General features: G+C 51.3%; 1 protein-coding gene across 1 annotated transcript; it reads right to left on the reverse strand.

The window, feature by feature from the left end:
• Positions 1–2,900: 2,900 nt before the first annotated feature.
• LOC125161568 (lipopolysaccharide-binding protein-like) lies at positions 2,901–25,188 on the reverse strand. Its single transcript, XM_047851251.1, has 16 exons — positions 25,065–25,188; positions 24,306–24,420; positions 23,341–23,469; positions 22,739–22,894; positions 18,640–18,703; positions 15,787–15,850; positions 14,567–14,658; positions 13,657–13,833; positions 12,326–12,385; positions 11,287–11,457; positions 8,171–8,238; positions 6,542–6,587; positions 5,583–5,646; positions 5,067–5,161; positions 4,655–4,731; positions 2,901–3,505 (listed from the first exon to the last, which is right to left on the reverse strand). Exons 1-16 carry the CDS (start codon positions 25,186–25,188, stop codon positions 3,451–3,453), a joined length of 1,557 nt encoding a protein of 518 aa, XP_047707207.1. The 3' UTR covers positions 2,901–3,450.

The raw sequence follows: 25,188 nt of genomic DNA on the forward strand, positions 1-25,188 counted from the left end.
GATGGACACACAGTGGAATATTAATCAGCCATAAAAAAAGAATGGAGTCTTGCCATTTGCAATGACATGGATAGAGCTAGAGACTGTAATGCTAAGCGAAATACATCAATCAAATACCATACGATTTCACTCATGGAATTTAAGAAACAACCAAAATGAGCAAAGAAGAAAAGCAGACTCGACTATAGAAAGCAAACCGGTGGTTACCAGAGGGCGGGTGGGTGGGGAGGTACGTGGTGTAATCCGGGGAGGTACGTGGTGTAATCCGGGAAGGGGATTAAGAGTGCACTGGCCGTCGGGGCGCCTGGGTGGCTCAGTCGGTTGAGCCTCTGACTTCGGCTCAGGTCATGATCTCACGGTCTGTGAGTTCAAGCCCCACGTCAGGCTCTGTGCTGACAGCTCAGAGCCTGGAGCCTGCTTTGGATTCTGTGTCTCCCTCTCTCTCTGACCCTCCCCCGTTCATGGTCTGTCTCTGTCTCAAAAATAAATAAACATTTAAAAAAAAAAAAAGTGCACTGGCCATGATGAGCACCGAGGAGAGTATAGAAGTGTCAAAGCATTATTTTGTACACCTGAAACTAATATAATGCTAGGTCAATTTTACAGGGATTAAAAAAAGTGGGTACAGAATAGTTAATTTCACCAAAACCCCCTAAATTCTAATTTTAGTTTTGTGAATGTGCCAACCATGTAACCGTGCAGTAAAAGATGTATAAACCTTTCTCCTGACGGATAAATTCATTGAGCCAACTTTGTCAAAAATTTTTAATACCGGTTTTTGGTTTTTGAAACACGGTAGGTATTATAACCCAAGTCCAAAAATTCTTTAAATTTTTTTTTTTAACATTTATTTATTTTTGAGACAGAGAGAGAGCATGAGCGGGGGAGGGGCAGAGAGAGAGGGAGACAAAGAATCGGAAGCAGGCTCCAGGCTCTGGGCCATCATCAGCCCAGAGCCTGACGCGGGGCTCGAACTCACGGACCGTGAGATCGTGACCTGAGCTGAAGTCGGACGCTTAACCGACTGAGCCACCCAGGCGCCCCTCAAGTCCAAAAATTCTTACTAAAACGTGGATGCTTACAGTATAAGCTTTTATATTGTTTTTATTATTTAGAGGCTTTAAAAAGTGGGTGGCTTATTTGCAAAATATAATTAACCTTATGAACATACTACAAAAAGCAATGTACGTATCGTAGTGAATTTACCATCCTGGGAAACTAATAATTCCCTGAAGCAAACTACCTGTGTTATCTTGCATCTCCCTGCCATTATGCCTAATACTGTCTTAGCCATTTCTGTTAATTACCATCATTAGCAAAGTAAACATCTTTTGTTTTCTCTAGACTCTAGAAAACTAGACGACGCGAGGACTATCGAGCTGTTTTTCTTCCTGAGCTTACATTGAATATTTTTTTTTTATTAAAAAAAATTTTTTTTTAATGTTTATTTATTTTTGAGACAGAGAGAGACAGAGCATGAACAGGGGAGGGTCAGAGAGAGAGGGAGACACAGAATCCGAAACAGGCTCCAGGCTCTGAGCTGTCAGCACAGAGCCCGACGCGGGGCTCGAACTCACAGACCGTGGGATCGTGACCTGAGCCGAAGTCGGCCGCCCAACCGACTGAGCCACCCAGGGGCCCCTGATCTTGTCACTTTAAATTCTCTTGAGTCACACCAGGTGAGAAGCAGGAATCGGGCAGAAGGAGACGAAAATGTCAGCTTTGTTGTTCGTAAGAGCTGGGTGGGGGAGGGCTCCCTAATACCTAACCCCCTCTGAATGCAGGCTGTCCCCACCGCCACCCAGGGGCAGAACTTTGAACAGGATTCTTTAAGAAAATATGCCACCAAACCGAGGCATCCGGCAATCAGGGTGACATGTTGAGCTCTGAAAATACGAATGGGTCAATTTTTGATCACAGATGTCAGCTGAAAATGAAGCATTCTATTGGCGGCCAGTTAGGAAAATCCTGAATGGGCTGTCCCGTGTGCTCAGACAAGGGAGCGCCAGGGACGGGCCCAGCTGTTTTTCTGGCTTCAGAAAGGTCCCTCAGGAATGGAGGTGGAGAAGGAAGATGGGTGACCCACAGGCTTTCGGGGAGGACTCCTGCTGAATTGTCCCAGCAGTACTGGGGTTGGAAGTCAGAGTCCAGGGACACAGAAGTGGTCAGATCAGAAAAGTCACCCATTGTCTTGGAAGGGGATGGTGTAGGTTGCAGGTTTTTCACATGACAATGACGAGACCCCTCACAAAGCTGCCTTCTCCATGAGCGATGACAGATGGTGACAGACTTCTAATGGAGATGCTAGAGGAAATGATCTTGGACAAAAGACCTTATGCCCGAGGCTGGCTTGGAGAGGCAGGAATTCCTGCCTTCAGGGGACAGTGGGGGCTAGCTGGACAGGGAGTTTACCAGCACAGAACACAGTAGGCTGGACATCAGCCTTTGGTAACTAACTGAGCATTCAAGGCAAATATTTCACTTTGGTTCATTATCGTTCACCATCCTTGCTGACCATCTCCCATCTTCACTCTTAGACACCCTGGATTTTCCCGGGTAAGGTCATCGGACCTTGCTGGCTCATTTCCTGGGCCTTCCGAGGTAAAAAAACACAACACTTCGATGATTTCATCAGAGGTATGCTGTTGGTTGATGGTTCGAGACAGATTTATTTAAAATTTGGAAGTCTGTCATCTTACTCCTAGTGTATTAAAGGATCTTTAAAAAACCATTATTTATTTATTTATTTATTTATTTATTTTACATTTATTTGTTTTTGAGAAACAGAGTGAGACAAAGCGTGAGCTGGGGAGGAGCAGAGAGAGAAGGAGACACAGAATCCGAAGCAGGCTCCAGGCTCTGAGCAAGCGGTCAGCACAGAGCCTGATGTGGGGCTGGAACCCATGACCTGCAAGATATGACCCCGAGCCGCAGTCGGACGCTCGACCGACTGAGCCACCCAGGCGCCCCGTTCCCATTTTGATAAATATCACACATCAGGGAAGTGGCAACAAAGCTCTGAGCCCCCTCTGTCGGACTCTTGCTCCTGTAACCACGACACCAAAGGACACAGGGGACTAAGTTCATGTTTCGTGGTGAGCGAGGTGCTTTGAGCTGTGTGGCGACTAGACATTGCTCATGCTTTCCCCCTTTACTGAAGTTTATTCCAGTGGCTGGCAGGTAGGTAGCCAGGGGCGAGCCACCCAGAGTAAGGCTAAGGACAGCCGTAAAGAAACCACGAAGGGACACGGGAAGGAGGAGGAGGAGAAAGGAGGGGGAAGGGGTCACCTGTTCAGGCGTGTGTTCAGGTGCCACAGGCTCCCCGGTGACTAGTGTCCATGTGGAGGGGGCCCTCACGGGAGTGGAGGCAGTGTGGCTGCCGCCTCCGGACCCCCACGGGGGCAGGGGCAGCCCCAGCTGTGTCGTCGTCCCCTCCTCCGGCCATGGCTGCTACTCCTCTTCAGTGTTTGGCCTCTTCAAGGTTGGCCCCCAAGAGCAAGAAGTTCTGGAGAGGAGGCAAACAGGACACACAAGAAAGCTCACTTTGTGAGCAGCATAGGAGAGGGGCTTCCCGAAAGGGGAGCCCCCACTGCGTCTAGAGGCACGTTCTCACTTGAACCGAAACACCGGGTCAAGTGCAAAGGCCATGCCTTTAGGTCTTGGAGGTTTTTAGAAACACTGTCCCGGGGCGCCTGGGTGGCTCAGTGGGTTAGGCATCCGGCTTTGGCTCAGGTCATGATCTCGCGGTCCGTGAGTTCGAGCCCCGCGTCGGGCTCTGGGCTGACAGCTCAGAGCCTGGAGCCTGTTTCCGATTCTGTGTCTCCCTCTCTCTGACCCTCCCCCGTTTATGCTCTGTCTCTCTCTGTCTCATAAATAAATAAACATTAAAGAAGAATTAAAAAAAAAAAAAAAAAAAAAGAAACACTGTCCCTCTCAGCTGCCTGCCCCCCGGGAATTTATTTGCATTTCCCGATCTGCTGAGTTCTGGAAGACACGCATGAATGTCACTGTCCGTCCCCCAGAAGTTTTTTCTCCCAGGAGAACAATGTGCCTCTGGGTGCTGCCTCAGTTTACTCCCCTCGCATGATTAATTTATAAGGATGTAGTCTAGAATTACCTTGGAGTAAGAACATGCTATGAACACTGAAGACATGGGTGTCTCTGGAGTTATAAACTGTCATTGTCCCTGTCCCTGCCCCTGACGTGCTTCTTGTGCTAAAAGGCCTGGTCAGTTTTTCTCCGGGAACATCCCTTGCTGCTGTGGGAGGGAAGGCTGGCTGGTGGCCCAGTGGGGACTCTCACACCACCGAGGAGGTTCTGGCTCATCAACCCGGAAGTGGTGCGTCTAATCTGACCCCTGTGCACGCTTTCCTCCTGCCACACATGGGTATAGGACCCTCCACATTGTTGATGTGCAGTTAAGGTGTTTGAACTGAATTACTGGGAACTGAGCCTTTCTGCACGAAGCCAAGATTCCACGTAATCCAAACCTGCGTCTGCACTCCAAAATTTAAAACAAATATATTTGTTCCTATAAACATTAGGTCCAGGATGTAAGTGGGAATCAGGGGCTCCCCCTAATATCTACCAGCCCCGAAAGCAGCCCTCCCAGGAGGCCCTAGGGCTCCCCATCCAGACCCCACGTCTCACTGACCTTGTGGACGTGGAGCTCCAAACTGTTGAGGTACGTGTCCCTTGGCAGAGGCAGAGGGAAGCCCTCCTCAAGCTTTGCTGGAAGATAAACAGCAGAGAGACACGGGTTGGACAGAGAAGGCTGAGGACGTGTGGGGACACAGCTCACTGCATTGGCCGCTGGCCGGTGACAGGGCGGGCTGCTTTGAAATGCGGTAGGCTGCTGGATTCGGGGCCGGTTTTCTGTGGGGAGCGGGGCATGTACATGAAAATGCCCGGCAAATGCGGCTTCCTCAGGAGGGGACAGATGTGGACAGCCTCCACCAGCCAGAGAGGCCCGGGATGGGACATGCTGTACTTATAACCAGGGACTCGTCCCCGAGGACCATCATCTCCACCGCTCTCTCTTTTCCAGGATGACTTCCTGCTCTAACCTCTTGGTGGTAAAAGGCAGGTGGTAAGGCCAGGTGGAGAAGGCCGTGGCATAGAAGGAGGCCTGCTGGTTCTCCGGCAGCTACTGGGCCAAGCGCTGCTTCCATCAAGGTCAAGGTCACCGAGCAAGTCAGTCACCCAACCTGGCCCAGAACCCTGGGGTGCCAACTCCAGATGTTCTCCAGGTGCTGCCTGGAATGCCCCTCCTCCCTTGGCCCAACTCCCTGTGCTTTGGGACTCAACTTGACCCTCACCTCCTGGAAGCCTGGACCCACCTCTAAGTCATGTTCAATGCCTCCTCCTAGCTCCCACAGCACCCTGTGCTTCCTCTGTCAAGGCATTTGTCACGCAGGTTGTCACTGCCTGTTACACGTCTGCCTTCCCAACAAAGCGTGCGCTCCATGAGCGCGGGGTCCCAGAAGAAGAGGGGCTCAGCCTGGTAAGCGGCAGGCTGACTGATCCCTGACTCCTACAGAAAGGGTAGAATTCAACGTTTGCACGGTAGCAGCTAGGCTTACCGTTGAGAGAGGGGTACAGGGTGTGCAGCGCGTAGTAATTGAGGATGGCTTCCATCAGATCCACCTGGCGGGGGGGGGGGGCGCAGAGCAAAGGGAACAAACAAGGTGTGAATGAAAACGAGTCCGAGGGAAGGACATCTGCCTGGCCCCCGCCTCCAGAAACGCCAACATGCCACCCCACTCCCAAAGCAGGTTGGCTGCCGATGAACAAACAGCTCCTTACTCCCGATCTCCTAAACCCCACTCTCTGACCTTCCTTCGCCATCAGGACGTACAGGCTCGTCTTATGGCAACCCCGGACCTGAACTGCCGTCGGGATATTTCGTGGTTCTTACTCCACTCTGTGCAAACACTTTAAAATTTTGCTGCAGAAGTTTTAATGTGTTTGGTGATAGAGCGCTGCCCCAGATCCCCCTGAAAGAGTTAGCTAACCTACGCTGGACGCCCCAGATTTCCTGGCAAAAGTTCTCAGCTCTGAAGCCCATCAGCTCTAAGGGCTTTGGGTAAGGTGTTGTGGACCCGGGCTCCAATTATCATGATATCACGACACTGAATATATACTGAGAGCTTACTCTGTGTGAGGCACTTTGTCAAAGGGTCTTACTAACTTCATTGCCCCATGTCACGTGATAGCTCCCATTCGAAGTAGCTGGGGTGGGTATCAGTATTCCCATTTTTACGGTCAGGGAAACTGAGGCCCAGAAAGGTTAAGTCATTTTCCCCACGTCACGCAGTAACCCAGCGGTACAGCTGGTACAAGCGCCCAGATCTATCTTCCTTCAACGCTCTTGATGTCCACGTCCTGTTGCCTCTGTTGGCCCTCAGGCAACGCCCTTCTTGGAGGATTAACTTTTAGACACGGCATCCGTTTCCACAATGTGTCTTCTGTGGGCCCCCCGCCCCGTGCCGAATCCCTGCTCGGAGAACACACAGAAGAGGTGCTGGGGAAAACAACTCACGTTGAAGTAACGGATGTTGGAGTGTTTCAGTTCCAATGTCAGCTTACTGCGTGGAGAAAGAGAGGCACGGGTCACCGCGAGCCGTGACCGCTACTTCCTCGCCGTTACCCGAGGGGAGCACCCAGTGCCCACGGGCAAGGCCGTTTCCCCGGGGCCTGGGCACCCCAGCGTTTCTCTGCAGCGTGGCGCATTTTTAAGGCCTTCAAGCATGCCCGGTGATTTAAGAAGAAGCGATGTGGTTACAAATAAGGCTGGCAGAACATCTGCAACAACTTACATAAATTGTGACGATACAAACACTGACTGGAACAAGCGGGATACAAAAAGTAATGCGCTGCTCGTCCGATCATGTAAAGCGGCACAAAAAACGGAAGGAAGCGGGGAACTAGTACTACGTGGCAGGGTTAGGGGGGATTCGGGGTGGTTTTCTTTTACACCTTTGCAGTTTCCAACTTTTTCTTGCCGTGAGCACGCGTTATTTGCATGATAATTATGCAAACAATTATCATTGTTCTTGTCTGGGAACAGACAATATTGTTCCGGGGACCTCGGTTGCTGTCGCTGTAGCAGCCCCCCCCCCCCCCCCCCCCCCCCCCCCCCCCGCTTTCCCCATTGAACCTCCTGGCTGCTGGCCGGGCTCTCTTGTTCAGGGATTCTAACTACCCTGGGACCCTGGGCTGATCTCTGCTTTCTTCTCATAGGGCAGAATCGTTCTGCTAATTCCTTGATGAAACCACTGTGTGAGGTCCACTTATGTCCCCCCTCATTTTGTCGTCTCTCCACAGCCCAAGCCCTTGGCTGTCCACTCAGATACTGCGGACCCCCCCCCCCCCCCAAGCCAGGTTTATGCATAAACTCAAATTCTGGGACCTCTGCACGGCCCACATGTTCACCATGGGCTTCTCTGTTTAAAGGCCTGTAAAGGAGATGTTCATCTTAATGGGGTCAGTGCACTTTATCAGCCAACCCGCATCTAGCCCCGAAGCCAGGAATCAGTTCCTCTGACGCACCCGCTGCACCTGTTCCCCAGCAGGCAGCAGCACCCAGAGCCAGTGACACACGGGACACAGGTGAGGGCTCCAGACGGAGGACACCGCCAGGGGAAGCGCCAGCCCTCGCTGGGGATATACTCCCTCCTGCCCAAAGCCTGCATCCCCCCCCCCCCCCACTGGCCCCTGGTTAGGTAAGGATTTGCCTACTGACTGGGTGTCTGGGCAGGGGAGCTGGGGCGTCTTTAACCCTGGAGTGGCTGGGGCGTCTTTAACCCTGCATCCCAAATCTCCCTTTCTCCTGTGCAGGTTACTGATAGTTTTTCTCAATCTTTTATACAAAGTCCCTGCAGAGCCCCGCGTCTTCCAGGTAGATTACGGTTCCTAAGTTATCCCTTTGCGGAAGTCCGGCTCCTCCACTGACGCCTGAGAGGGGACAGGGAAGCATGCCTTTCATGCATGCCATGTCTACATGCCTTTCCAAAGGGGCACCCGGATTACAGGATAGGCCAGCCCCCGTGGAGATCTCTGTTTCCAAGGGCCAATGCCAGTCCTATCAGCGAACAGACTAGATGCTCTAGTCACTGCCGGGTTCTCCCCATCCTGCCCTATTTCCTCCCCTCATCCTACGGCCTCTTACCTGCCCGTGGTGACCGAACCAACGATCCTGCCGGAGCTCACATTGATGGTGGCGGAGATGTTGGTTGTCTAGAAAACCAAAGGGGGTAACTCAGACTCTCGGCCCATGTAGAAGTCAAGTTGGCTCCCAGTCCAGGAGAGAATTCTTCAGAAATAGAAGCCACGGCGGGATGTGGAACATGTAGGTGAAAAGGAGCGACCCGAGGATTGTGGGCTGGGGATGCAGAATGTTGGTGGCTCCCCAGCCGATTTTAAGAAAGGTGAGCCGGGGTTTTAGAGGTCTTAATGGAAGCATCAAAAAGGGGAAATAAGCCGGAGCTAAAGACACAGAACATTCGAATAGGGAGACCGTCCACCCACAAGTATGACTGGGCTTTGAAGCAGGTTACTAAGAGAAGTTCAGAGAGTCCCTGAGCCCTAGGGACATTTAAAGATCCCACCAGCCCACCCCAGGACCTGGTCCGTCGAGGGGTGGGGTTGAACCAGGCGACATCTAGGGTGGTTCGCTATTCTGGATTTATGTCTCTTGCCAAATTTGGGGAATTCCCAGCCATTATTACTTTGAGACTCTGAAGACAGGAAGGTGAGATCTTTTGTCGGAGTCCCACGGGGCCCTGAGGCTCCTTACGTCTGTTCAGTCTGCGGGATCGGACTGGCTCATTTCTATCGTCCTATCTTTTTTTTTTCAACGTTTTATTTATTTTTGGGACAGAGAGAGACAGAGCATGAACGGGCGAGGGGCAGAGAGAGAGGGAGACACAGAATCGGAAACAGGCTCCAGGCTCTGAGCCATCAGCCCAGAGCCTGACGCGGGGCTCGAACTCACGGACCGCGAGATCGTGACCTGGCTGAAGTCGGACGCTTAACCGACTGCGCCACCCAGGCGCCCCAATCGTCCTGTCTTTTAATTCACTCCTTTTCTCTGTTCCACTGACACACCCCGGCGGGGGTGTCGAGCATGTTGGTATAGCCTTAAGCGAGTTATGGATTGTCTATAAGTTTTCTGTCTTACGAGGCTGTCCCGTTTTTGGTCCTTTGGCTAGAGACAGGAGGATGTTGTTGGGGCTCTTTTTTGCTTGTGCCTGGGAGTGTTTCCACCTTGCCCCAAATTGAACTCTGTAGGGCAAAAAGAAAACCCAGGGCAATCATCATCATGCCGTTCCTTAGATCCTGAGGCCCCTGGCCCATCCACCTTTTTCTCTCTGCCTTTCCGAGTTTTCTTGTTTATTTTATATGTAACGTGAGGTACTCAGCAGGAGTGGGGGAAATGGACATCTATCTAGCCCATCTTCCCAGAAGCAGAAGTGTTTTGCCCCTTTTGAAATTGGATTGTCATTTAAATTTTTTTAATGTTTATTCATTTTTGAGAGAGAGAGATAGAGGGAGGGGGTGGAGAATGAGCGGGGGAGGGGCAGAGAGAGAGGGAGACACAGAATCGGAAGCAGGCTCCAGGCTCTGAGCTGTCAGCACAGAGCTCGACATGGGGCTCGAACTCACGAACCGTGAGATCATGACCTGAGCCAAAGTCGGACGCTTAGCCGACTGAGCCAACCAGGCATCCCTGGCTTGTCGTTTTTATGACTGACTTGTAAGAGTTCTTTATATATTCTGGAAGCACATCCCTTCCCGTATATGTGCTTTGCGAACATTTTCTCTCTTTCTGTGGGTTTTCTCACTTTTTTGAATTATGTCCTTTGAAGCACAGAAGTTTTTAATTTTGATGACGTCCAATTTACCCATTTTTAAAATTTTGTTGTTCATGCTTTTGATTTGCATCTCAGAAGCCTTTGCCTAACCCAAGGTCAAGAAGATTTAACACTGTGTCTTTTTTCTGAGAGTTTTGTAGTTTTAGCTCCCACCTTTGGGTTTGGGGTCCACTTTTAGTCAATTTTTTGTGTAGGTATAAGGAAGGGGTCTGGTTTCATTTTGCATGTGGATATCCAGTTGTCCCAGCACCATTTCTTAAAAACTTCTTTTTGGGGCACCTGGGTGGCTCAGTCGGTTAAGCGTCCAACTCTTGATTTCGGCTCAGGTCGTGATCTCACGGTTCATGAGATCGAGCCCGGTGTTGGGGAGACTGCTTGGGATTCTCTCTCTCTCCTGCTCTCTCTGCCCCTTCCCCACTAGTACGTGTTCTCTCTCTCAAAATAAGTAAACTTAAAAAAAATCTTATTCTTCCCCCACTGAATTGCCTTGGTCCCCTTGTTGAAAATCATTTGGCTGTAAATATGGTGATGTATTTCTGGATTCCTAATTCTATTCCGTTGATCCGTATGTCTCTCTTTGCACCAGCACCACACTATCTTGATTACTGTAGCCTTCTAGTAAGTTCTGAAATAGGGACGTAGGAGCTCTACAGCTTGTTTTTCTTTTTCAGGATTGTTTTGGCTATTCTAGGCCCCTGGAGTTTGCATATGAATTTTAGGATCAGCTTGTCAAAGCCAGCTGGGATTTTGATAGGGATTGTGTTGAACGTGTAGCTCAGTTTGGAGAGTATTGCCATCGTAAGACTTCTTTACATTTTATACCTTCTTTAAGAAGGTAATTTGATGATTTTTATTTATACTGATTTCAGAAGGGTTGTGCTTTATTTTTTTTCCTTTTTTTTTTAAACTTCTTTTTTCAACGTTTATTTATTTTTTGGGGGGGGACAGAGAGAGACAGAGCATGAACGGGGGAGGGGCAGAGAGAGAGGGAGACACAGAATCGGAAACAGGCTCCAGGCTCCGAGCCATCAGCCCAGAGCCTGACGCGGGGCTCGAACTCCCGGACCGCGAGATCGTGACCTGGCTGAAGTCGGACGCTTAACCGACTGTGCCACCCAGGCGCCCCATCAAACACGTTTTTATAGCATATGTAAGAGTGCGCAAGCTAAAATTATCCAGCATAGCTGGAGGGAATGACTTTTAAGCTTTCTCGCAATTGTGACAGTGTATGATGTGATTAAGTATGCCCTTGGGAAGCCTGAAATGCAAGGTCCCCTCACGCCGCTGGCAAGGAGAAGCAGCCTCCAGCGTCTATGAACTGTGCAGTCTCCCGGTCCTTCGGAGGAGGGAGAGGCTCACACCGTGGCAGGTGGAACCCCTTGCTCCTCTGGGGAGCTGGGATCAGACTTACCACCCTGAGTTCGAAGAGTAGCTTGCGCTCAGAGGAGGTGGGCAGGAGAGCGAAGGCCTGGATGTCTATCACTGGACTGAGGGTCACATTTCCAGGGGTGAACATCAGGAACGGGGCCGATTCGGGAGACGTCTCAAGCTCTAGCTCCGTATTGGGGTACAACCTGGCCAGCTGGAGAAAGAGGGCAGAGACTCAGGGGAGGGCGGGAGACAGACAGAAGGAGCCCAAGCTGTATCAGGGAAGGGCAGGTGGGCAGATCCCCAAAGTCCAAACTTCCAAGGGCCTTTGACCAGCAGTGGAAATATGACAGGAGGGCGGGCATTGTGTTTTCCAGAACTCTTTCCAATAGACAGGTGTTGTCCAATAAAGCGAGAGACACCCCCAGTGGGCACGCTCCGGTAACAGGGATGGTCGCCATACTGCTGCCTATGCGGGCCAGCTTGTGTTGACTACAGTGTAAGTTTGGGGCTGGGGCTGAATTGCCTGGGTCAAGAGAGGGGGCACCGATTGTTGTCCACTCGGCTTCCGCCATTTTTCAGCTGGGCTTTACAGAACCGTCAAACAAATATCAATTGGTGGCCTAGCCCCACATTATGAGCCGGCCCGATGTGCCCTCCCCCCTTGTGCCCCAGAAAGATCTTATACATTTGCGCTGCTTCGGTGCTATCATCTCCCATGTGACCCTCCCAGCGACCCCGGCGGGTCAGGTATTATTATCGTCCCCGTTTGACAGACGAGGAAACTGAGGCCCGGCAAGACGGAGTTCCAGAGTTGGAGAGTTCCAGAGATGGAGAACAGCAGACCCAACAGGCAATCAATCCGAATCCAGATCCTGAGACTTTATGCCACAAGGGGTCAGAGAATGATGGGACTTGTGCATGCAAAAATTAATAGCTTTTATCCTTACCCACCGTTCTTAATAGGTAAGCTGTTTGGAGGAAGTGTAGGCACAGCTCGTGGCCATGCCAGTACAATCTCCACATCTGGTCTAGGTCGAGGCGTTGCCTTATACTCCGAGATTAGTGTTCACGGGTCTTACCTGAGGCATAATGGCCCGGAATGAGTTGGTGTGCAGGCGGATTGGAGAGTCCTGGGGAATCTGCCGTAGAAGAAGCACAAAGCTACTTGAGATGCAGGACGCGATGTGGACTTGGAGGTCAGACAGCTTGGGTTCAAACACCGCTCCTGCCAGTTTTTTGGCGGACTACTTTCCGGCACCCCTTGCTAGGTCCTGTGCCTGGAAAATGGGGATGATCATAACAGCACCCGCCGAGCAGAGCGTGCGAGGATTGAATGAGACCATGTATGGGCAGAGCGCTAAGTGCCTGGAAACTCAGTAAACTCTTAACAAAAGTCGGTTTTTGTTGTTTATAGTTTCTCAGGATGCTCCCCTCAAGGGCCAGTGAGGTCTCGTAACCAGCGCGACCTGGATTTAATCTACTGCCAGAGATGGCTGGCCCCCCAACCTCTCTCATGGTGCCGTCCTCTACCGGCCCCGATGACTTGCTGATTTTCCGGCGTGGCGAACGCTGCCTGCACCTGCACGCAGCCCACCTTCCTGGATCTCTTCTCCCTCACGATCCCCTCTTTCCGTGGGCTGCTCGTATGGCACTCATCATAGTGCTTGGCTGTGGGGGTGCGAGGCTCAGACTTCAGGGGGTCCACTTCCAGGAGGGCAGTTGGCCGGCAGCATCCTGCTGTCTCATCCAGGCCCCACACCGTTCGTGCTGGGGCCACACTCTCCCAGACAGCCCTCGGCCCCCGGCGGAGAACAGCCAGGGTGTATATAGATCTGGAGAATTTGGTGGTCACAGGCGGGATTAAGACAATGAGCCAGACGGGGGGGCGCCTGGGTGGGTGAGTCGGTCACGCCTCCGACTTGGCTCGGGTCACGATCTCACGGTTTGTGGGCTTGGGGGCCCTCCAGCACTCCTACCCAGCGCGCCCGCCTGCCCCCTCCTCCACGGTGTCGGTGTCGGGACTGCATCTCCCGCTGAGGGCTCTCCCTTCCCACGCCCCCTTCCTCTCCCCTTTATCCTTCACGGGCGCTGCCCCTCATCCCTCTCCCCCAAGTCCACTGCCACTTGGAGGACCAGACAGGTCACCGCAGAGTCTGGCTTACGTTTGAAAGTACTACCAACAGTAGCTTATCTGTATCGTGGGTCAGACACCGCGCTCTTTACAGATCCCTGGGGAAGAGGCAGCTCTGGGATCCACATGCACAGACGGAAACTGAGGCACGGCCTGGATTTGAACCCACACGGCAGGTTTCAGATGGCACATTCTTTCCCTGAACACCGCTAACCTTGGTCTACCGTCCTGCCTGACGCTCTCTCCTGGGACCCCCAGGCTCCTCCTTCTCCCACTCACGTGCTGGTTTTGGATGGTGAAATTCATGCGCCCAGCCTGGTGGTAAACCCGGCTGGCTGTGTTGAAGACATACTCGGAGACAGCAAAGTGGAGCGGGTGGTCCTGTTTCTCAGGCAGCCTGATGGGAGGAGCATCGAAGGGGGCTGGGGAGCGCCAGTTTCGGCCAAAGAATTCACCCTGGAGACAGAGGGACACATCACCCACCTAAGGTTCCTACCAGAGAGGGTGCCCGGCAGAGGCATCCAAAGCCTGCCTAGGGAAGTCTCCTGCGCCCTGGGTGGTGGTTCCTCTCCAGAATGTGGGCCTGGGGTCCTGAAAGTGTCCTTCTGGCCCCACAATATTTAGACCCCGACAACCGTCCCAAATCTCCCTGTTATCGAGCCGGGTGGGGAGGTATGTGCCGTGTTCTCCCAGGCTCAGGATGTGGCACGTGGAAAGCATGTGGGAAGCATGGAGTCTGGAGATTAACTGTATCCGTTTGAACCCTGGCCTGCCACTTACTAGCTCTGGGACTTTGGGTGAGTCCCCAGCTTCCTTGTGCCTCGACCGCTTCAGTTGCCGAATTAGGATGGGGCCAATGGTTTCTAGGTGGCATAAATTTTAAATAAGTCAATATTCGTACAAATACTCAGCATCTGGCACATAGGAAGGAGCAGATGTGTTCGGTTCGTAAATACGATTGGAGGAGGCTGGCGCTCTAGGGCCTGGCTCAACCCCCCCAGGGAATCCTGCAGGAGACTGGAATCAAGAGAAGGTATATCCAGTTTCCTGTTGCTGCTGTGGACACTGGCCAAGGATGGGGACTTATAGGCAGATGGACTAGCGAAGGAGGAGAGGAGCCGACTCTGGGAGGTAGAACTGATTTTCTGCTAGTCCTGAGCTCTAAAGTCCCGTCTCCACAGCAACTTACCTTGAAGGGTGTGTCTATGACTTGAGAAGTCACTTGGGGAGCTCCTACTAAGCTGTAGTCAATGCCGGCAACCTGGTCAATCATGGCGATGACTGTGGAACAGGAAAGAGACAGTGTTATGGATAGGGTCGTCAGACACAGTTGGGTGCGTTGTGCACTGCACGGTTTCAGGGCTCTCCTTTCGCATGGACTTTTGCCTTTGGAGAATGGAAATGGGGCTGGGGCCGATCCATGGTACCTTCAGTCACAAAGAGAGTGCCGTGTGCATCCGTTCACTCGTTCATTCAATGTTTACTGAGCATGTGCCATGTGCCAAGTGTAATGCAAGAGGCTGATGAAACAGCTGAGCGAGAGAGCCCAAATCCCTGTCCTTGGACAGTCCAGGGTGGGGAGGAAGATAGGGAAAGACAATCGAATGCTCGAGCAAATACATGTAAAAGTGCAACTCTGTTAGGTAGGGTAGGTCCCTTGGATGGTATCAGCCGTATAATGGAGGGTGAAATAGGGGGTTGCAGCTTGATTTGGACAGGGAGTCAGAGGAGGGGTTGCTTGGGCTCTGATCTGAAGGAGGAGCGGGTGTTGACTCAGTGAAAGGGGGGTGGAAGTGGGGCAGGACGTTCCTGGCAGAGGGAACGATATGTGCAAGGATCTTGTAGCAGTTCAGAGCGTATTAGAGGCACGTAGGGTGTATCAGAGGAGTTGGCGATGTTCGAGGCATATCGGGACTGTGTGGCCGGCCACATTGCCGGACCACGCAAGGCCTTGTCACTCGAAGCTGGGCTCAGTGTCCTGAGAGTCAGAGGAATCTTCGCTAGGTCCCAAGAAGACGGGGAGACCCGACCTGATTGTAAAAGGTCCCTGTGGCAGCCAGAGGGGCAGGGCTGGGTGGACCCCCGGCCCTACGCGGGGAGTTCAGAGCATCCCTGTTTCGTTAAAGCAGCCAGGGCAGAGCCGACCCGTGATTCTCCCATGCGTTTGTCATTCTCTGCCCACCTCGTGCTCCCGGCAGGTTTCCGAGTCACTACCCTTAACCTCCTGAGTCCCCCACCTCCGGAAGAGACCCCCGAGAGAGGGGGTTACCCCGTATCCAACTCTAAGGTGGAGAGGTCCTTAGTGGGGAAAGTTCTCCCGGGGCTCTTGGGAAATGATGGTGATGGCTCCAGGGGTACCAGGTGTCCTGGCATCTGATGGCACCCAGAGAAGGGAGGGGGCCTCCAAACCTGGCAGCGTCCGGAGATAGGGCTCCAGGTGAGAGGCTGTTGACTTCCGGACCATTTCGCAGATCTGTCCAAAGTGCGTGAGAAAGTCAGGTGAGTCTCCCTCTACCCTCTGTCTCCTTGGCCCTGCCCTTCCCCCCACCACCCTCCAGGAAACCTGGGTTATCTCCCCACCCTGTAGGTAGGTGTGTGAGGGGGGGGGAGGAGCGTGTCGAAAGGGAGAAGAGGCCGCTACCTTCATCAACACGCAACGCTTGGTCACTGTGCCATCTGGGCTGGGCCACACACGGGGGCCCAGCTTAAGTTCCTAGACTTTTCTGGAACCCACGTTAAAAGTGGATGGTGGCCAAGTCTGGCCCCGGGGTCTGCTCTTGTCATGGTCCTCAGTTCAATGTCTTGGCAGCTGAGGGGCAAGAAGTGTAGTACGTAGGCGCGCTTATTAGAGAGCGAGGGGTAAAGCAGAAGAGCCGTTAGGTGCAGGAGGCAGCTCTTGAACCAGAGGCTCCAACCCCTCCTTCCTCAGCCCCTTGGCTTCCTCTTCTTGCTCTGGCTCCCGGCTACCTGGGAATAAGGGATCCTACGGAGCAAGGTGCCTGGTCTGCAGGCAGTACTGATAAAGGCCACCAGAGGGCCCCAAAGCAAAGCCAGGAGAGTCCCGAGACCAGTTCCTCAGTGGCCACCAGCCTGCTCCCAACGTCCAGAATTCCGGCTTGCACGATCCCAGAAGTCCCTAGGCTTCCGATTTCCCAACTTCTGCTATTCCTACACCACCTCTCTGACTTGGCCTTTCTCACCTCTTCATTTACTTAATGTTCACTCTGCATCAAGGGGCCTTTCGAGAATCACAGACGCGTAATAAAAAATACAGAAATTTTATAGCACTTGTCAGCGAAAAGCTGGCCTCCCTTGGCATACACACGATATAACTGGGAAAAAAGAATACAAGGGATTGAGAAACAAAGCCAGGCTGGATACGGCTGCCTCGTTGGATAATGCTCCCTTTTTGTGTGTGTGTGAGAAGCATTCAGGATACGTTGACCCCAAACGGAGACTTCCCCTTTGATGAAAGAGGGAGAGGACTGCAAAGGGGACCACTCGTTCACGCCATCATTCTGCATGATGCAATACCGAGGCTCCACAATCACTTAAAATCAACACTTTGTTTGGGGGAAGTTTCCCCACTTTGGGAGCCACTGTTTTGTGCAAACTCCAAGCCAGCTTGCATCAGGTGGGCCTGACCTGGCCTCTCCCGGAGCACGAGGGAAAGGCAGCGCCACCCAGGAAGCTGGCCCTGCTGGGGCCTGACCCCGCCCACCCCAAGCCCCTGGGTCAGAGGTCCTCTCTGTCTTCACATCTCTGTCTGCACCCTCAGTCCTGTGGGGGCCGCAGCCAGGGCTCCCATCCCGGGAAACTGATCAGTCCTTGGGCTCAGCCTCTCCGACACCTGCCCCATTCCCCACTGGACGCAGGGTATCCAGATTTTTCTGGCCCATGTTTCCTATATTAGCTGGGCAGTGACCACAACTTGCCTCTGACCTCAGCCTGCCGCACAGGGCTCCTGGGGCACACATGGCAATGAAAATAGCCTCGTGTCAGTTACTCTGCCCTTCCTCTGCATGAGGCACTCGTCAGTGCCTGTGTGCATGATGTCATACGGTCCTCCCACCAGCTTTTCAGTGTAGACACTGTGATTATTTCTGTTTTATAAATAAGAATCCCAAGGCTCAGGGGCGCCTGAGTGGCTCAGTTGGTCAGGTGACTGACTTCGGCTTGGGTCATGATCTCACAACTCATGAGGTCGAGCGCCGCATCGGGCTCTGTGCTGACACCCCGGAGCCTGGAGCCTGCTTCGGGTTCTGTGTCTCCCTTTCTCTCTGCCCCTCCCCCACTCACACACACTTTCTTTCCTTCTCTCTCTCAAAAATAAATGAAACATTAAAAAATTAAAAAAAAAAATCCCAGGGCTCAGAGAGGGTAAGCCCGTTAACCACAGCATCCCAGTCAGACAAGTTGCAGAGCTGGGATTTAGACCCCAGAGGTCTGACTGCAGGACTCATGTGGTCAAGAGCAAAGATTCCGGGGGGTGAAATGCGGTTGAGAAATGAGTCTCCAACAGTAATGCTGGTGAGTGCTCTGAGCACAGCCTGTGTGCCAGGAGCGCTAAGTGGTTATCGAATCAAATCCTTACCAGCCCCTTTCAAGGTAGGGCTCATTGTCGCAATTTTACCAATGAGTTGAGTGAGGTTCCAGGGGGTCCTTCAGTGTGCCCAGAGACACACACCAGGTAAGTGGAAGAGGCACTCCCAAGAAGAGGCACGCTTTGCCTCCAAGGCTTTTTCCGGAGGTGAGAGGTACTGAGGATCAGCCCCACTATGATTTTCAATATGGTGCATTTGGGGTGGGGGGAGGGTGAGCCATATTTAAGAATATTTAAGAATGAGTCATATTTAAGTTTCACCTTTAATATGGTGGAAAAGATATCCAAAATTTTTCCTAAAAAGTTTTGGATTTGGTTTGGCATTCATTTAAATCCTTAGAACACCTGGACTTGGTTTTTATGTATGGTGTGAGGGAAGGATCCGACCGAAGTCACTCGTCCGTATGTCCGTAATATTATCGACAACTAGATATCGAACGCTCTGCCAGCTACAAATGCCAATTTAGCGTACGTGGTCCCACAGACTTAGGAAAGCCTTGAAGTTTGCTTTTGCACCGTAAATGAAGAAAGTTTTACTAAGCACATTCAAACGACAGCATACTTAAGAGGCAAGGCTCTTTCCAAATATCAAATATGTACCTATGTACATGCCAAACCGTCCTTGTATTAATCACAAATCTACTTATCCTTTTGCTTACCTTTTGTTCCAAGATGTTTTTGAAATTGTTTTCAATTCTTTTATGGAAGAGGTTCAGGATCCAGCTGGAAAAAAAGAGGAAAGAAGTCAGGATCCACTTTGTGTGATTAACTAGGACTCCAAAAACGAGGGCCATTCGCGGATCTGATCTTCCCCCACGTTGTCCCAAGAAGGGACCCAGCCAGATGAGGAACTCACATGTACTCTTAGTGGGAACGTAAATTGGTGCAACCATTCTGGAGAAAGTATGGAGGATCCTCAACAAATTAAAAATGGAACTACCATATGACCCAACAATTCCACCTCTGGGTCCTTATCTGAAGAAACTGAAAACGCTAACTTGAAAAGTTATCGGCACCTCTGTATTAACTACAGCATTATTTATAATAGCCAAGATATAAAAACAACCTAAACGTTCATGAAGGGATGAATGAATAAAGAAAATGTGGTACACACACACACACACACACACACACAGGAATATTAGTCAACCATAAAAAAGAAGGATGTCTTACGATTTGCAACAACATGGCTGGTCCTTGAGGATATTACGCTAAGTGAAATAAGTCAGACAGAGAGAGACAGATACCATACGATCTCCCTTATGCGTGGAATCTAAAAAAACCCCACAACAATCAAGCTCATAGCTACGGAGAACACATTGGTGGTTGCGGGGGCAGGGGGCAAAATGGGTGGAAGAGGTCAAAAGGGACAAACGTCCGTTACAAGACGAATAAGTCATGGGGCTATGACGTACAGCGTGGTGACTATAGATAATAATGCTCTATTGCATATTTGAAAGTTGCTAAGAGTAGGTCTTAAAAGTTCTCATCACAATAAAAATACGTGCAACCCTGTGTGGTGACAGATGTTAACGAGACTCCCTGTGGTGATCATTTCACAATCTATACAAGTATCGGGTCACTGTGTCGTACGCCTGGAACTACTATAACGTCGTGTGTGAATTGTACCTCAAGAAAAGAAAAAGAAAGCAGGGTAAGGTCCATTCTTTATACCCTACAAAATCCACTGAACAACTTACCTGGCAGTTTAGCAAGTAGTTATTCATTCAACAAACATTTACTGAGCTCCTCTGACGGGCCAAGCACTGAGTTAGGTGTTGAGGGGCCACTGGTGAATAACCTCCTGGGCTCATGCTGTGAGTCTAACCCACTTCAGGTAAAGCTGCTCTCAGAGAAACCCTCTCCACCCCAGGTAGCGCTCGGTGAGAATTGTGCCCCCAAACAGACATCCCACGCTATGTGCTCTCCTGGGGTGAGGGTGAGAGGTTGTGGGAAATGAGTGAGTCCGTGGAATTATGTCTGGTAACATTTTTTCTCCCATAGATTTTTCTTTGCCATTCGATGCTTGCTGATTGAGTGATGTGTATTATGAATGTAGGTATATTATAAATTCATGCAGTAAAATCGGACAGAAGTATTCCCTGGGATTCTGCAGAACGCATCTTGAACTTTCCAGGGTTCTGTCCCCTGAGCAAGCCCCAGGACTCATAGCCTGGGTGAACGTTGGCCCCCCTGGGTGGATCTGAATGATGCTGGCTGTAGAGAGCACGGCTGGAGTCCCTGACAGCTGTGCGTGGGGTGTTGCTTCCAGAAAAGCCCACCCCCTCTGACACCTCTGAGGACCCCTCCAACACTGAGTAGAAGCGTAACAGACTGAAGCAGTAGGAAACTTTCCTTGGATCACAGACTTCATAAAGTCATCCTGGCCCCATTCCTCCTCTTGTTGCCTAGATTTGGTCCAACTCCTAAATTTGTCACATGCCCTTTCCCCCACGTCCACTGCCATCACCTGCCTGGGACATTATCGTCTCTTACCCGGACAACTGCCTCTCTCCTCTCTGGTCTCCCTCCACTCACTCTGCCCAGCTCTAATCTCCTAGGGAGTGATCTTCTAAAAAAAAGCCAATCTGATCATATCACTGCCTTTCTTAAAATCCTTCAATGGCTCCCCGCTGCCTGACGTTGGGACAAAGACTAGAGTCTGGCTCCCGCCTATCCCTTTCGCTCTTTCTAATTAAGCACCACCCCTTCAGGTACACTGGCCTCCGCTCCCTTCCTGGGAAGTACAGACTTTTCATGCCTCAGGATCTTTGCACATGTTTCTTCCTCCACCGGAGAAGATCCCCCCTCCTCCTCATCTGCTAAGAATCAAGGCTCGTTTCAGATATCCTTTCCGTGAAGAATCTGTCTCTGCCCAAATGCTAGGTAAATCCTCTATATTCACAGCATCTGGACTCTCTCCTTATAAGCGTGTTATCTCAACTATGTTGAAAGCAATTCAATAGATATTAGTATACTTTATGTCTCCTTCCCCCCACTGGAATACGAATTACACCAAGGTGGGGACCCTGTGGGTTGGGTATCATCTCGTATTCCTAGCATTGAGCTCAGGATCTGGCAAATAATAGGGGATCAATAAATATTTGTTGAATGAACAATTAAGTAGTTACCAAGTCCCCACTTGGGTCAAGACCATGGGTAATCATACTTCTGTGTCCCTATCAGTGGCACCCACCCATGCAGCTATCACCACCATAACAAACTAGCTAAAATATTTCTCTGGCTGCCACTGTGTTCATTTCCATTCTGTGTGTGTGTGTGTGTGTGTGTGTGTGTGTGTGTGTAAACTACACAGAATTTCATGGCTTTGCTCCTGAGAAATGGGGTCTTATGCCCACCCAGTTCAAACAATACAGTAGTGGGGCACCCGGGTGGCTCAGTCGGTTAAGTGTCCAACTTTGGCTTAGGTCATGATCTCCCGGTTCGTGGGTTCGAGCCCCGCATCGGGCTTTGTGCTAACAGCTCGGAGACTGGCGCCTGCTTCAGATTCTGTCTCCTCCTCTCTTCACCCTCCCCCTGCTTGCGCTCTCTCTCTCTCTCTCTCTCTCAAAAATAAATACACATGAAAAAATTAAAATTAAATAAGTAAAACAATACAGTGGTTTAAAGCCATCCAGGCTCAACTAAAAGTTTCCTTTTCCAAATGGCAGCCTTAAGTTCAAAGCCCCTCATATTTGTGCAGAAAACATTTGTCAGTAGAGTAAATGCACAGCCAACGGTCTCTGGGCTTCCTGAAATACGAATGCCCCTGCAGCTGACAGGATTAAAGGACCCCATGTTTCTGTTGACATTTTTTTCCCCCAACGTGGTCATCCAGCGAATTCATGTCTAGCAAAGAGGTGATTGGCTATTCATTCTGTTTGCCACCGCCCCCTTGCCAGTTCCCTTCTGCTCTCCTCGGTGTCCTGGGGGCTGGCCTCTGGAGATTCATCCCTCAGGCTCTCCTGCTGTCTGGCTGATGAGGGGGCGCAGGCAGGAATGAGCGAGGGGTTGGGGTATTTACACCCAAGTGTGTTCCTGCTGTGCCACAGGGACGGGGTGTGTGAGTATACCTGCCCCAGGGCCCCTTCTCCAAGCTTCCAGCTCTTTCTAGGCTCTGGCAACACCCTTCCCTCCCCTTTCACCTTCACCCCTAGGGGTGGTAACAGCTCCCTACTGTCATCGCTCTCCAGGAGTTTCAACACCCCTTGTTGAACACCCCTGAGCCCTGTCCACACTCCAGTTAAGATTCTCTTCATCAGATTCTTATCATTTAGGCCCTGTGTCCTGCCAGGATCTGGGCGATGCAGTGACAACCCCAGCGGAGGGAAGGCAGTCATCTGGGGACTGGCATTATTCATTCGATGTTCACTGAGCATCTCCTCCGGGCAAGTCACTTTGGAATCCTGGGTTGCCATTAAAGGCCCTCTTGCCCAGGTGCCGGCAGACTCCTTCTTAAAGGGCCAGATCGTGCACATTTTTGGCATCGCAGGCCACACGGTCTCTGTTGCAACGACTCAGCTCTGCCGCTGTAGCGCTAAAGCAGTTGTAGACGACATGGGAGTAAGTGAGTGTGGCTGTGTGCCCATGGCTTTATTTACAAAAACACGAGGCAGACTGGATCGGCCTGCAGGTTCGCTGACCTCTGATCTTGATGAACCTTAAATCTTCCTCTTATGCCCCACTGGGAGCATCCCTGGGTGGGCCGGATGTCGAGGCGTCTCCGAGAATCTCCAGCAAGCACGTGGAGTCTCTTACCTTAGAGATCCAGAAATGTCGACGCTGACGTGGCCAATGGAGTTGCTGCAGTGGGCCACAGAGGCAGTGGGTCGTCCAGACTGGTCCTTGCCCAAGTTCAGGGAAACCGAGATGGAGATGCCATCCACACGCACGTCGAAAGTACCATCGAGGGTGCTGATTGGGAGAAATGGGAAGCAAAGGTATGATCAGTCCCCTGTAGGAGGAGAAGCCAATAGAATGCAGACCAGTCCCCAGTTCCCCACTAACTAGACCAGTCCCCAGTTCCCCACTAACTAGACCAGTCCCCAGTTCCCCACTAACTAGCTGTGTATCCTAACTGAGCCTCTACTCTGTCATGAGCTAAAACAGCCAGCGTTTATTGAACATCGGCTGTGTGCCAGGCAGGCACACTGCTAAATTTCTTACATCTGCTCTGTTATTAAATCCACAACTGCATCTATGAGGTGGATTAATATTGACCCCATTCTACAGATGATAAAATAGAGGCTTCAGGATAGTCAGATCTGGGTCCTTCCTAGACGGGTTGTTTAAGAACCCAGAAATGGAAGCCCGGAGTGGGAGGACCTGCCCTTGCCCAAATCTCACCCAAATCCACTCACATGAAAGCCTTTTTCACCTTCCAGTTCCCGCTGACAGACACGTAGTTATTGGTCAAGGAGGCTGTGATCCCCTGCGTTGGGCGTAGTCTCAAATCCGAGTTCCTGAGCTCGAAGCGATGGATCTTCAGTCTGGAGAAGGAAGGCAGACTATCAAACCCAGAAAAGCCAGGTGCCCATTAGTCCTCCACACGAGGCTCTCGGCTCTAGGGTTGTTAGTGATTCGCTGTTTTTATGAATTTCTGGCTGCCTCACTGTCCTCTACTTGGCTCTTCGGTTCTTCTAACACCTTGGAGAAAGTTCCCTATGTTAGATTCCCTCCATCGAAGTTCCTCGTGTGGATTCTGCTTTTTCGGCTGGTCCGTGATGGATACGGTCACCCTACCCGGTACATATCCCCTCCCTGTGGCCATTTGAGTTCGTGGCTCTTGTCAGATCAACACTCATTAGTTCACTCAACCAACATCCATTGAGACCCTGTTCTGTGAGACCCGGTTCTAGGCACAGAGGACAGAGAGATTCACAGCTCAGCCCTTGCCCTTGAAGAACTCCCAGTTGGTGGCAGATCTGGATGTGTTAACAAACTAAAAAGTAGCCCACTGCGAAAACCAGATGCAAGGGATACTGTAGGGCTGTGGGAAGGGCTATTGACCTTTAAGTGGCATGGCCTGATCCCTCATCCGGGCAATCAGGAGAGTACCTGGGGGTCTCTGGCAGAACAAAAATCTAAGGGTAGTTTCTATAGGACTGACCTCGCGGGGCTCATAAACGGTTTCTAAGGCTCTCCTTCCCATCCTGATGATTCAAGAAACATATAGAACCTTCCAGAAGCCTTCCACAAGAGCTGGCCGTGATCCTTTTGCCTTTAACCCAAGTGAAGATTCCATGTTTATTTCCTCCCACCCCGTGAACCTAGGCCCCCATTCTTCCTCCTCCGCTGCCCCTGCAGTGGAGAATGGAGACCTCACCTGTAAAACTCATAGCTCACGCTTTTAATCCAACCGACTTTGAAGCTTCCTGAGAAATCAGGCAACTTGACCGTGGACAGCTCCTTCTTCAGGGTGGCTATTCCATAGCGGTGGGCTGAGGGGGAAATGGGGGGAGTCAGCTCATTCCCTGGGAGGCAGCCAAGCGTAGCAGTCGGATGCCTGGGCTTTGAAATCACACGGCCTGGGATTGAATATAGGACTTGTCATTTACTATTGGTGTGCTCCCAAGCAAGCCCCTTGAATTCCTTGAGACTCGCTTCCCCCCACCCGTACAATGGTAATAACAATGATACCACCCTACGCCTGAGAATGAAATTAGATCGTGAATTCCAAGTGCCAGGTAAGTGGCAATTGTTATCTATTCATTCAACAAGGTCGTGGAAGCAATGATACAATACCGTGGGAGCTTTTGAGGAATGAGTTACTGCAGTGTAGTCACACCTTCGGGTTTTTCACCATCGCCTGGACCCTGTGTTACCCATGCAGATTCCCAGGCCTCGCTTCCGTCGGCGAATCTTCGGAATCCGTATTTTACCGTGTGCCCCAGCAATTCCAGGACAGTCCGCTGGCCCCCTGGGGAAAATGCCGGTCTAGCCCCACCCTTAGCCTCCGCTATTCAAGATGAGGAAACTGAAGCCCAGAGAGTGACATACCCAGGGTTTCTAAGACCCCTTCTCCTGGTTGCGACACCACTCTGGTGGGCAACAGCCGCACCAGCGGGATGGCCGACCCCCTTACCGTATTCCAGGCCTTTTCTGGTGATTCTGGCCACGAACCCAGGATTAGACGCCCCTTCTGCAGACCCAGAGACCTCCGCCAGCAGCAACAGGGCCAACACCACACAGGACGGCCTGGCCATCAT

This window comes from Prionailurus viverrinus, chromosome A3, assembly GCF_022837055.1.
Source record: "Prionailurus viverrinus isolate Anna chromosome A3, UM_Priviv_1.0, whole genome shotgun sequence".
Lineage (NCBI taxonomy): Eukaryota > Metazoa > Chordata > Mammalia > Carnivora > Felidae > Prionailurus > Prionailurus viverrinus.

Excerpts from the sequence above, each read along its gene's own strand:
- LOC125161568 (XM_047851251.1), bottom strand. The coding sequence starts at position 25,188 with ATGATGGCCAGGCCGTCCTGTGTGGTGTTGGCCCTGTTGCTGCTGGCG. Across the intron at positions 15,851-18,639 it reads AAAACATCTTGGAACAAAAG|ATCTGCGAAATGGTCCGGAA; the intron begins GTAAGCAAAAGG and ends CACTTTGGACAG. Across the intron at positions 8,239-11,286 it reads TACTCTTCGAACTCAGGGTG|ACAACCAACATCTCCGCCAC; the intron begins GTAAGTCTGATC and ends TTGGTTTTCTAG.